This window comes from Pelophylax lessonae (genome assembly GCF_965119305.1).
Source record: "Pelophylax lessonae genome assembly, chromosome: 2".
NCBI classification, from domain to species: Eukaryota; Metazoa; Chordata; class Amphibia; order Anura; family Ranidae; genus Pelophylax; species Pelophylax lessonae.
Genome location: NC_138769.1, coordinates 195,859,603 through 195,873,813, shown reverse-complemented (window position 1 = coordinate 195,873,813; position 14,211 = coordinate 195,859,603). Strand labels below are relative to the sequence as shown.

The window sequence follows — 14,211 nt, the reverse complement described above, 5'->3', positions numbered from 1 at the left end:
CATCACTACTTCCAGCTGAAGACTATGCCGGCACTTATACCTCACCGCGCTCTTGTGGCCACTGTTGCAACATCAGTGGTCCCCAGCCACAAGTTACCTGACCCCCCCACTGCTTTCTTCTTTCAAATCAACCAGAAACTGCCCAAGGACAGTCGGATTTGCAAAATACCTTGAACCATCAATTGTCCCAGGAAATAGATGTGCCAATATTTCAACAACAAATGTGGAATGTCACAAATGGTCCCAGTTCCAAGTAACTGTAGAACCAATCCTCCTCTTCTGAGGTCCCCCACCATCACTCTGGCATGGTGGCACACATGCAGGCTTGATGCTGAGCCGCACTCAGTGTATCCATTAACACAGTGTGGATCAGTCACCCCCCCCCCCACTCCCTTGTCATTGGAATTGATTGACCGCAAAAGAAGCCAATGGTGAGGAAGGCAAGGTGCTGGTTCGAGATCAGGCTTAGGTAAGTATTTGGGGGGGTATACCAACATACAATGTAGAGAATGCATAAAAGTAAAAACATTGTTAGCCTTTACAATATACGGTATATATATATATATATATATATATATATATACACACATACACATACATATATATATATACACTGTATATATACAGTATCTCACAATAGTGAGTACACCCCTCACATTTTTGTAAATATTTTATTATATTTTTTCATGTGACAACACTGAAGAACTGACACTTTGCTACAATGTAAAGTAGTGAGTGTACAGCTTGTATAAAAGTGTAAATTTGCTGTCCCCTCAAAATAACTCAACATACAGCCCTTAACCTCTTCCCGAACACCCGCCGCCTTTTTACTGCGTCAGGAAGGCTCTCCTGCGCAAACCAAAGTAGACCTACATCGGTCACATGCAGGAAGCTAGGGGGCGAGCGCGTGCTGGCTGTTGTCCCAGAAGGAAGCCTCTTCTAAAGATGATTCACAAGAAAGCCCGCAAACAGTTTAATGAAGACAAGCAGACTAAGGACTTGGATTACTGGAACCATGCCCTTTGGTCTGATGAGACCAAAATACACTGTTTTGGTTCAGATGGTGTAAAGTGTGTGTGGTGGCAACCAGGTGAGGAGTACAAAAGCATGTATGTCTTGCCTACAGTCATGCATGGTGGTGGGAGTGTCATGGTCTGGGGCTGCATGAGTGCTGCCGGCACTGGGGAGCTACAGTTCATTGAGGGAACCATAAACGCCAACATGTACTGTGACATACTGAAGCAGAGCATGATCCCATCCCTTCAGAAACTGGGCCGCAGGGCAGTATTCCAACATGATAACGAACCCAAACACACCTCCAAGATGACCACTGCCTTGCTAAAGAAGCTGAGGGTAAATGTGATGGACTAGCCAAGCATGTCTCCAGACCTAAACCCTATTGAGCATCTGTGGGGAATCCTCAAACAGAAGGTGGAAGAGCTCAAGGTCTCTAACATCCACCAGCTCCGTGATGTCATCATGCAGGTGTGGAAGAGGGCTTCAGTGGCAATCTGTGAAGCTCTGGTGAACTCCATGCCCAAGAGGGTTAAGGCAGTGCTGGAAAATAAGGGTGGCCACACAAACAATTGACACTTTGGGCCCAATTTGGACATTTTGATTTAGGGGTGTACTCACTTTTGTTGCCAGCAGCTTAGACATTAATGGCTGCGTGTTGAGTTATTTTGAGGGGACAGCAAATTTGCACTGTTATACAAACTGTACACTCACTACTTTACATTGTAGGAAAGTTTCATTTCTTTAGTGTTGTTATATGAAAAGATATAATAAAATATTTACATAAATGTGAAGGGTGTACTCACTTTTGTGAGATACTGTATATAAAGAAAGTGAATTAAGATAAAAGAAACCACAGGCGATGACTGTGGACTGGACTGCGCTCTCCCACAGGAGGTGTGTATTGATTACAATCAATTACCATTTGTTTCCCTGGGAGCAAAATGAGTTTTGAGTTCACACTTGTGCGATCACAGACACCGCATGTGATTTGCATCGCATTGCTGTGCAGATCACATGCAATGTATGTGCGATGAGAATTCAGCCATACAAACTGTATGGCTGGAATTGCATCGCATTCACACCAAAATGGCACAGGACCATTTTTCTGGTCCGCACTGGAATTGGATAGTATGGGTGTTCACACATCTCCAATCCGATTCCTGCACCATTTCACAGTTCGCACTGTGATCTGTGAACCGATCATTAACTTTACATTGACAACCGCCGTGGTTCGCAGATGTCCGTGTTAACCGTCGGCTATTCAGGTGCGATGCGGGAGCCTGAAACTGAAGGGAAAATGCTCCAAGAACAAGCAGGAACTGTTGCAGTAGAGGCCTGGCAGAGCATCACCAGGGATGAAACCCAGTGTCTGGTGATGTCTATGCGTTCCAGACTTCAGGCTGTAATTGACTGCAAAGGATTTGCAACCAAGTATTAAAAAGTGAAAGTTTGATATATGATTGTTAATCTGTCCCATTACTTTTGGTCCCTTAAAAAGTGGAAGGCACATATACAAACTGTTATAATTCCTACACTGTTCACCTGATTTGGATGTAAATACCCTCAAATTAAAGCTGAAAGACTGCAGTTAAAGCATATCTTGTTTGTTTTATTTCAAATCCATTGTGGTGGTGTATAGAGCCAAAAAGATTAGAATTGTGTCGATGTCCGAATATTTATGGACCTGACTGTATATACTGTATGTATATATATATATATATATATATATATATATATATATATATACAGTAGCTCCCAAAAGTGAGTACACCCCTCACATTTTTGTAAGTATTTTATTATATCTTTTCATGTGACAACACTGAAGAAATTACACTTTGCTACAATGTAAAGTAGTGAGTGTACAGCTTGTATAAAAGTGTAAATTTGCTGTCCCCTCAAAATAACTCAACATACAGCCCTTAACCTCTTCCCGAACACCCGCCGCCTTTTTACTGCGTCAGGAAGGCTCTCCTGCGCAAACCAAAGTAGACCTACATCGGTCACATGCAGGAAGCTAGGGGGCGAGCGCGTGCCGCTGCCGGCACACTCCCGCCCCCACTCAGCAGCGGGGAGGCCGTTACATGGGTCAGGCGGCTCCGATTGCCGCCTGACACCCGCAAGCGCTCCCCGCTGAGAGAGAAGGACGGTCAGCTGTTGTAAACACAGCCGACTGTTCTTCTCCCTGAAATGATCGCAAAGCTCATGTGATTCTTCTATATAGGATCACATGTCTCTATGATCATTTCACAAGTCACGCCCCCCCCACAGTTAGAATCACTCCCCTAGGCTCACATTTAACCCATTGATCACCCAAAGGGTTAACCCCTTCCCTGCCAGTGTCATTATTACAGTAACAGTGCATATTTTTAGCACTGATTACTGTAATAATGTCACTGGTACCCCCAAAAGTGTCAAATATGTCAGTTAGGGGCCCGATCTGTCCACCGCAATGTCGCAATCCCGCAAAAAATCGCAGATGGCCGCCCCTTACTAGTAAAAAAAACACAAGAGAAATTACATAAATATTTGCCGTAGTTAGTAGACGCGATAACTTTTGCGCAAACCAATCAAAATACGCTTATTGCAATTTTTTTTTTTACCAAAAATATGCAGCAGAAAACAAATTGGCCTAAAAATGTAAAAAAAAATTAGATTTTACTTTTTTTCTTTGAGAATGTCATATAGCAGAATGTGAAAAATACTGTTTTTTTTTTTTTTTTTTTTCAAAATTGTTGCTATTTGTTTTGTTTATAGAGCAAAAAATAAAAATCACACAGGTGATCAAATACCACCAAAAGAAAGCTCTATTTACGGGAAAAAAAGGACATCAATTATATTTGGGTACAGTGTCGCATGACCACGCAATTGTCCATTAAAATAACGCAGTGCCAAATCGCAAAATAGTGCCTGGTCATTAAAGGGCAAATCCTTCCGGTCTTAAAGTGGTTAATGTCTAAACCACTGGCAACAAAAGTGAGTACATCCTTAAGTTAATATGTCCAAATTGGGCCCAAAGTGTCAATATTTTGTGTGGCCACCATTATTTTCCAGCACTGCCTTAACCCTCTTGGCCATTGAGTTCAACAGAGCTTCACAGGTTGCACTGGAGTCCTCTTCCACTCCTCCATGAAGACATCATGGAGCTGGTGGATGTTAGAGACCTTGAACTCCTCCACCTTGCATTTGAGGAGGCCCCACAGATTCTCAATAGGGTTTAGGTTTGGAGACATGCTTGGCCAGTCCATCACCTTTACCCTCAGCTTTTTTAGCAAGGCAGTGGTCCTCTTGGAGGTGTGTTTTGGGTTGTTATCATGTTGGAATACTGCCCTGCGGCCCAGTCTCCTAAGGGAGGGGATAATGCTCTGTTTCAGTATGTCACAGTACATGTTGGCATTCATGGTTCCCTCAATGAACTGTAGCTCCCCAGTGCCGGCAGCACTCATGCAGCCCCAGATCGTGACACTCTCACTACCATGCTTTGTCTTTGTACTCCTCACCTGGTTGTGGCCACACACGTTTGACACCATCTGAACCAAATAAGTTTATCTTGGTCTCATCAGACCACAGGACATGGTTCCAGTAATCCATGTCCTTAGTCTGCTTGTCTTCTTTCTTGTGCATCATCTTTAGAAGAGGCTTCCTTCTGGGACGACAGCCATGCAGACCAGTTTGATGCAGTGTGCAGCGTATGGTCTGAGCACTGACAGGCTGACCCCTCACCCCTTCAACCTCTGCAACAATGCTGGCAGCACTCATACGTCTATTTCCCAAAGACAACCTCTGGATATGTTCGTTGGGGTGGGATCCGATTTGTTTTTCTGTTCTAATTCTTTAAATTTGGCCAACAATGCATTCAGAGTTTGGAGCTTACACCTTTTTTCCCTTGCAGCCATCTGGAGTAGTAGCCCCTTGCTGAAGGCTTTATGGGCATTCCACAGGGAGAACACGTCAGTATCAGGTAAATCGTTGAGGAAAAAATAGTCCTCCAATTGACGATGCAAAGGATCTCTCAGTTCTAGTTTATGGAATAGAGATGTGTTATTACGCCAAAGATGGACTGGTACAGTATTAACATGCTCATTCAATTGTAGAGAGACCGGAGCATGGTCTGACCATGTTATGGAGTGAATGGTTACCGAAAGAGCAGGCGGAACAAGATTAACCTCAGACAGAAAAAAATCAATCCTGGAGTATGACCTGTGGGGTGCTGAGTAATAGGTGTAGTCCCGGTCTGTGGGATTCAGACATCGCCACAGGTCATATAATCCATATTCATGGAGCAATGGGCGAAGTTCAGATATGGGACGTTGCTGTTGAAGGGAGCAGTCCATGGAGGAGTCCACAATACAATTGAAGTCACCTCCAATTATTACTATACCGTGTTTAAAGGTATTCAATTTTTCACTAGAGAGCGTAGGAATGAAACTTGGCCCGAATTGGGGGCATATACAATAACCAGGGAATATTTGGTGTTATTTAGAGTGCAGTTCAATATCAGGAACCTGCCTTTTGGATCCTCACAAGAGTCCTGCAATTGAAAGGCAACTGAACTGTTTATAGTAACAAGTACCCCCCCCCCTTTTTTTTTTAAGTCCCGAGGCAGTAAAAATGTGGGGGAAGCAGTTATCCGCGCAGTGCAGTTGCTTGTTGGCAATAAAATGTGTCTCCTGGATAAAAAGAACATCCGCCTTTAAGTTCCTGGCATCTCGCCACATATCACGCCTATGGAAGCGGCTGTTCAGGCCATGAACATTCAGAGAGACAAAGTTAAGTACCATGGGGACTGAATGTAAGGGAGCTAGGGACTAGTAGCCAAGACACAGAGAGAGGACAAAAGGGCACAAAATGGTTACTTGCGGTGCCATCCATGGGTGGGATCCTTGAGAATCAAGGGTCAGCACGGTACAGCAGCCAGGAGTGATGCGAGGTTCTTGCAGCAGCAACGATTCCAGCGGTGCATAAAGATGGTGGCAAAAAAAGATAGAAAAATAAATAAACAAATAACACGAACATTTAAACAGTTAAACAAGTGACAGAGGGAAACCTTTGTCCACATATTAGTGGGGGTAAATTCTCCACATCCAGACCTGCGGGTTTAACTTGTCTCCATTCAGGAGTAATACAGCCGGGTCTCGCAGGTTCTAGAGGAAGGTTGCCATCCGGAGGGAGGAGGCCCCATTTCTTGGTTAAGAGGAGACCATCTTCCAGCGGCTTAATCGCATACATTCTGCCTTCTTTGGCCACCAGCAATTTTGTCGGGAAGCCCCAGGAGTAGGTCCGCTGGTTGTTGCGCAAAAGCTAAGTTAGTGGAAGAAGTTTTTTGCGAGCTTGCATGGTGTAATGTGACAAGTCAGCGTATACAGCGATACCGGTATAGGGATCAGGGAGGGAAGAAACTTGTCTGGCATATCACATGAGATTGTCCTTGACATGGAAGAAATTCACTCTTGCGATCACATCTCTGGGTGTCTTATCAGGTAAAAAGCTTGGCTTTTTGAGTCTGTGGGCGCAGTCCACCGTGATTTCCCCAGCCGGGGTATCAGGCAGTAGGTCTTGAATAAAGCGTTGGACATATTGCGCAACTTGGATGAGGGGACAGATTTCGCAACTCCCCGCAGCCTAATATTATTTCTGCGGGATCTGTCCTCTAAGTCCGCAAGTTTACTCTTGAGCATGTCCATTTCCTCCTCTTTATCATTATGTGCGTCTACTAACTCATTATGAGCAGTGGTGAATTCCGCCATTTTGTGTTTTACTTGGTCCACTCGGTCTCCCACCTCGCCAATTTCCAACTTCATGCGTGACACACACTCCATTAGTGCCCTTTGCATTGAGCCCTGCAGGGAGATTAGCATGTCCTTCATAACAGTGTCATTTAATGGCTGGCCTGTGGTAGGGAAGTCCTGAATATGTTCATGGAACTCCAGAGTGCTATCTGATAGGTTGAGGCCTACTTTGTCCCCAGCATAGGTATGGGCCACAGATAGTTTCGGAGCCGATTTATGGGGGCTCTAGTGGGGCGTGCGGTCTACAGGAGAGCGGGGGCTGCTTTGTTGGGACCCAGAGGCAATGTAGTTGTTGTCCCTCTCAAGGCGGCCGCCCGAGTTGGGGGAGTCGCGGTGCTGTGGGGAGGTCACGGCGCCATCTTGGGATGCCAGCGTGCTGGCGGTAGTAAAAAAACTCTGTTAATTTGCGGGGACCCCCTCCTGTTTTGTGTTTCCCCATGGTCTGTGGCGATAGGGGGGGATAAGCAGCTACCTCACCATATTGTGGAGCGGTGTCTGGAGTCGCTGATGCCGTGGATTGCAGGCGGATGGTGCGGAGCTCTCCTCTCAAGCTGCCATCTCTATCAGTCACTGGCCACGCCCCTCCAACCTCTGGATATGATGCTGAGCACGTGCACTCAACTTCTTTGGTTGACCATGGAGAGGCCTATTCTGAGTGGAACCTGTCCTGATAAACCACTGTATGGTCTTGGCAGCTTTGCTGCAGCTCAGTTTCAGGGTTTCAGTTTTTTTCAGATCCTCAGGGAGTTCTTTGCCATGAGGTGCCATGCTGAACTTCCAGTGACCAGTATGAGAGAGAGAGAGAGAGTGATAACACCAAATTTAACACACCTGCTCCCCATTCACACCTGAGACGTTGTAACACTAACGGGTCACATGACACCGGGGAGGGAAAATGGCTAATTGGGCCCAATTTTGACATTTTTACTTAGGAGTGTACTCACTTTTGTTGCCAGCAGTTTAGATATTAATGGCTGTGTGTTGAGTTATTTTGAGGGGACAGTAAATTTACACAGTGTTGTCACATGAACAGATACAATAAAATATTTACAAAAATGTGAGGGGTGTACTCACTTTTGTGAGATACTGTGTGTGTGTGTGTATATATATATATATCAATAGTGCATATATATATATATATCTATATATATATATAGTGCATATATATACTGTATACATAGTGCATATATATATATAATATACACACACACATACATACACATACACCTTCAAAGCCAGGGCCGGCCTTAGGTGTTCAGGCTCCCTGTGCAAGCTAATCCTGTGGCGCCCCTGAACCCCCCCCCCCCCCCCCCCCGCACGTGCACACATTTTCTTGCACTTTTTTGCACTTAGACTTTTATTTTTTATGATCACTAAAAACTTAGCCCCCTCACATTAGAGACCCTCACAGAGGCCCCCCTTTACATCAGAGACCCTCACAGAGCCCCGCCTACATTAGAGACCCCCACATAGCCCCCCCTTAAATCAGAGCCCCCCTTAAATCAGAGCCCCCCCACAGAGTCCCCTTTACATCAGGGACCCCCTTACATCAGAGACCCCCCACACAGAGCTCCCCTTACATCAGAGACCCCCCACAGAACTCCCCTTACATCACAGACCCCCCCCCCCACACAGAGCCCCCTTACATCAGAGACCCCCACACACAGAGCCCCTTACATCAGAGCCCCCCTTACATCAGAGACCCCCCCACACACACAAAGCCCCCTTACATCAGAGACCCCCCTTACATCAGAGACCCCCCCACACAGAGCCCCCCTTACATCAGAGAACCCCTTACATCAGAGACCCCCCACACAGAGCTCCCCTTACATCAGAGATCCCCCACACATAGATCCCCCTTACAGCAGAGACCCCCTTACATCAGAGCCCCCCTTACATCAGAGACCCCCCACACAGAGCCCCCCCCCACACAGAGCCCCCCTACATCAGAGAGCCCCCCGCATCAGAGAGCCCCCCTTACATCAGAGAGCCCCCACACAGACCCCCCTTACATCAGAGAGCCCCCTTACATCAGAGAGCCCCCCTTACATCACAGACCCCCCCCACACAAAGCCCCCTCACATCAGAGACCTCCCTTACATTATTGCAGGAGAGAGACCTCACTTACCTCACGCTGTCTGCAGCTTTTTTTTTTCTTTAAACTTCCCGCCCACACATCCCCGGGGAGGGTGGGCGGGGCGGGGCAGGAGGGGGAGGAGAAGGGGTGGGAGGAGGAGGAGCTGACAATCTCTCTCCTCTTGCATCCCTGCAGAGAGGAGGAGGGATCAGTCAGCGGCGGCGTCTCTTTGGCTGCAGCTATAGGAGACCGGGGCACAGGTAAGCGGCAGCCGTAGCCTGTGTTAACCCTGTCCAGGCCGCAGTCGCCGCTTACCTCCCGCTGTGTGGCCTGATCTTCTGTGAGCTGTGATGGCCGCACGGCGCCCCTGTTGCCCATGGTGCCCTGTGCGGCTGCACAGCTCACACACCCCAAAGGCCAGCCCTGTTCAAAGCTTCCTAATAAATTTGAATAGACATTAGTTAACATTTTGAATCACCATGGTCAGGATCAGATTTTTAAGCTTTTATACTGCACATTTGTAAATGTATAGGTTAAATGTATTATATTTAAGAATGCCATTACCAAACATATTTCTGCCATGATGTACTGAATAACTAGAAGGGCAGAAACTTAGGATCATTATGATACAGCTGAAGTTCTTTGTGTTTATGCCTGCCAGGGCTGTCTGTACGGGAGGTGATGTGTTCTGTCCTTGAGCTTTTCCCTGGTGGTATTGAAAAAAACGCCTTGACAATCTGTGGCTACATTTTAAAGAATAACACTATAAAGTCTGTGTTGTTTATCTCTTACTAAAGGCTCTTCCCGTCCTACCCATTTCTTATCCACAGGGGCAGAAGAGGACACAGACAAGATGACTTTTTAGACAAGCAATACACAGCGATCAAAGAATTTTACGAGTTATACAAGTAGTAAGGACTTTAGTTTTATAAGATGTACAAGTAACACAGTTTTGCAAAAAATGTGTTATGGATTAAATAAATAAAAATGTGTGTACACTTGGGGGTTGATTTACAAAAACTGGAGAGTGCAACATCTGGAGCAGCTCTGCATAGAAACCAATCAGCTTTCAGTTTTTTTTTTGTCAAAGTTTAATTTAACAAACTGAAGTTATAAGCTGATTGGATACCATGCACAGCTGCACTAGATTTTGCACTCTCCACTATACAGTATGTTTGACATATTTTTACCAGTATGCTATATGTGTAAATTATTATTTTGAAATATTATATTGTTTCACAGCTTTCTACCAATTTGATTGAAGTTAAAAAAAAAAAAAAGCTTCCACAGGCAAAGTTTTCTCAAGCTTTAGAAGACTCCATAGCATGATAAAATCATGAAGAAGTTACTGGTAGTCATGCGCGCAGACTGAAGTGCTGAATCCTAGGTCGTCATACTGGGGCATAGTTGCATGTGTAGCAAAGACTTTTAGAAGTATTTGCTTATAGGAGTTTAAGGCAGAAGTTTTTTTTATCTTAATGCATTCTATGTGCAGCAGCCACCCTAGCACCCTCTAATACTTACCTGAGCCCCTTGGCCGTCCAGGACTCTCCCTCATGATTGGCTTCCGCTGCTATCAATCAAAGTCAGTTAGCCAATCAAGAGAGAGAGGGGGCGAGGCCGAACGGCAGCTCCATGTCTGGACACACGGAGCTGCAGCTTGGGTGCCCCTATAGCAAGCTGCTTGCTGTGGGGGCACTCGATAGGAGGGAGGGGCTGCGAAGAGGGACCCAAGAAGAGGAGGATCTGGGCTGCTCTGTGCAAAACCAACTGCACAGAGGAGGTAAGTATGACATGTTTGTTATTAAAAAAAAAAAAAGACTTTACAATCGCTTTAAGCTGGTGATTGGGTTGTGTGTGTTTGTGGGGAAGGGTGCATTACTCAGCCTTTAACAGCAATGCATTTGGGAATATTCAGCAAGCACATGCAGCAGTCATCTGTTCTAATGGTTTGAAAGGGCTCTTCCTTCTAGATTACCTCCAGGAAAGAAAAAGAGGTAGTTGCAGTTAATATTTGGATTGTGCGTAATAGAAGCCATAGTGGTTTTTTATGCAGGTATTTAAAAAAAAAAATGGTTTGAACCAAATATCCCAAGGCTAATAATAAAAAAGTTTCTTCTGTGGTATTGCTATCAATTTTTGTTTTTAATTATTGCAGGGATTAACCAAAGAAAATGTAAAAGAAGGAGTTTAAAAAAAATATACATGAAGTATGCTGCACACTGTCAAGGATAACATTTTAAACTCCAGGGATCTATCCCTATCTCTATCACAAGAAGCTTGTGAGAAAAAGTTACCTTAACATCCACAAGGGTTCAATAAATAATTCCACCAAAGAAAATGGATATAAAATCTAATCTCGCTGGTACGGCACCCCAACCCTCCTGCATAAATTTAAACCCGCAATCCCAGAAACTTGTTGAATATGCAAAACAGACCACGACACATTATTGCATATATGGTGGTCCTATCCACGCATCCATATCTTCTGGAACAAAGTATGCCGTATTACTTCTCACGTGACAACCCTTACATTTGGAACTATCTCCATCTCAAACAATACGCCAAACAGCACAGAGACAAGCCTCAAATCTTCTGGCACAAATTAATTTGGAATGATGAGATCAAAATTGAGCTATTTGACCACAACCATAAACACTACATTTGGATAGGAGTCAACAAGGCCTATGATGAAAGGTACAACATTCCTACTGTGAAAAACGGAGGGGGGTCGCTGATGTTTTGGGGTTGTGTGAGCTACAATGGCACAGCCAATTTGGTCAGAATTGATGGCAAGATGAATGCAGCATGTTATCAAAAAATACTGGAGGAAAATTTGCATTCATCAGCCCGGAAGCTGGGCATGGGACGTACTTGGACATTACAACATGACAATGACCCTAAACATAAGGCCAAGTCAACCTGTCATTAGCTACAACAGAATAAAATGAAGGTTCTGGAGTGGCCATCCAAGTCTCCTGATCTCAATATCATTGAGCCACTCTGGGGAGATCTCAAATGTGCAGTTCATGCAAGACAGCCCAAGAATTTACAGGAACTGGAGGCTTTTTGCCAGGAAGAATGGACAGCTTTACCATCTGAGAAGATAAAGAGCCTAATCCACAAATGCCACAAAAGACTTCAAGCTGTCATTGATGTTAAAGGGGGCAATACACGGTATTAAGAACTGGGGTATGTAAACTTTTGATCAGGGTCATTTGGAAGTTTCCTCTGTTTCCCCTATGAACTGCTGCACTCCTGGAACTACAGGAACATGGCATTCCTGGGGGCAGCCATGTACCAGTAGGCTAGGCTTGTTTGGCTAATATAAACTGGGACAGCTATAGGTGACACTACATTAGGTTATATTCCCTGACCACTTGTATGGAGACGACCATTATAGTATACTTGTTTTAATACAATTGGTTGATTTGAGTTATACACAAGATACAATGTTCTCTATATAATCAGTCCAAAAAGTGAAAAAGTCTCACACATATAATATTGCCATACTCACAAGGAGTAGCAGAATGCATTACGAGTTGTAGTTCTAAGTATGCCCATGGTGTGTGGAAAATACATTATTACATTTATCAAAAAAAAAAAAAAAAAATTCCATTATCTTTTCTGCATTTTCCAAAAACTTGTGGCAAAAAATGGCAAAGACTCACACGGGGAGATTTACTAAAACTGGTGCACACAGAATCTGGTGCTGCTGTGCATTGTAACCACTCTGCTTCTAATGTCAGAGCTTTGAGAAAGGAGCCGTGGGCGGCTCTGAAATGCGTTAGCCCCGCCTCCTTGCACACGTCACATTCTAGCAAGACTCCGGGGGTTTGCACATACGGCCTTGTGCAGCGGCAGTCTGGAGGCTTGTTGCTCCCACTGCGCCCCCTCACACTCAAGATTGCTGGGAACAAATGTCTGCACTGATCTTCCAAACTCCAAGAGGAGCCCCTGTGTTTGCAGCCTTGCCATCCCTTGAGGACCTGACATGCTGTTATCCATCTCCTATCCTGTGAGTGGCTCTTGTTTTTAATAACGTTTGAGCTGTTTTTATACTACACTTAGAGCGGCGCTCCTGTTTTGTTTTTATGTTGTACAGAGAAACCTTGATCTCCTGTGAAGCTGCCCTCTTGCTGTGCCTGCCATGCTGTTATTTACCTGCTCTTCCTGCCAAGATTCCTTATACTAAGGCTGTCGCTTTGGAGAGACTGTCTTTTCCACCCATGCATCATCTATGCTGCATTAACTCTTCAACTACTATTGCCAGAGGACCAGTAACTGTTTGTTGATTTGCTTTGAAAAAAGACCAGCAATACCATGTAGTCGAGAACGTTGAAAGTCTGTCTTGGGAGATATGGATCAACTTCTCTATCTCCTCTATATATTTCAGTTTTTGGAACCATTCCCTACAGTTAGCAATGCGGTCTGAGTGCCAAAGGCACAGAATACACCCATTACATTAATTTTTAATGCATGCAATGTAAGTGCACATATTTGACTTGATGCTGGCTATCAGATCAGCAAGACATCTAGCAGCAGAAAAAAGTACCCTGGGGGAAACATTGGGTTAAAGGTTGTACTGTATATTTAATCTCCCAAAAACAGTTCCTTTTTTGAGGTTCACAGGTAAAAATGAGATCAATATGATGGGTATGGTGACCACCCACTCACCTTTCAGCTCACCGCTTTTGACTGGGAGTCCCAATCTCTTGCTAGACTACGTGATAGATTTTTATTATTTTTTTGTCAGTTTACTCTCATGAAAGTGAAAATAAATTAAAGATATTGAGAACTGCTAACACTGCAAAAACATCTTAAATTCTTATTAGAGTCAAGACAGTCCCATGGTTTCACATCACTGTCTGAGTATAAGCTGATCAATTCACATTAATATATTCTGTACACACTGAAATTGGGTGATTTCACACCTGAAAGCATTGCAGATATTGTTAATTTGGATATTTTGCTTGATCAGAACAATTTAACATACGCCTAGTAACTTTGGGTTTTAGTTGATTGTGATGCAGAAGAAAAAAAAAAAATAATTAAATTATCCTGTTTAAACACAGCTGTGGTTGAAAATTATGTTGAAACTAAATTTTATCTTCAAGGAAAATATTTTGTCACATCTCTAAGTCTGATTAACATTGACAAATGCTCATTTGTAAAGCTGCCAATAAACAGAGTTGTGTACCTTTGTATAGGGTTGTGTAATAGCTGCATGCCAGGGACAATTGTATATAGCTGACTACATGAATGCAAATTCCTGTGTATTAGTCATATAACTACACTGAAGTCATGTAGTATAAAGCCTCGTACACACGC

At 44.2% G+C, this 14,211-nt stretch overlaps 1 protein-coding gene across 2 annotated transcripts in view; it reads left to right on the top strand.

The window, feature by feature from the left end:
- The window catches only part of PNPLA4 (patatin like domain 4, phospholipase and triacylglycerol lipase), a 153,302-nt gene extending 143,479 nt beyond the window's left edge, over positions 1-9,823 (top strand). The window contains exon 7 of one of the 2 annotated variants that reach the window (XM_082247107.1): positions 9,711-9,823. In XM_082247107.1, coding sequence (XP_082103233.1) covers positions 9,711-9,792 — 82 coding nt within the window. In that variant the 3' untranslated portion in view covers positions 9,793-9,823. The remainder of the gene's footprint in view (positions 1-9,710) is intronic. The other variant, XM_082247106.1, reaches the window with a different exon arrangement.
- The last annotated feature ends 4,388 nt before the right edge of the window (positions 9,824-14,211 follow it).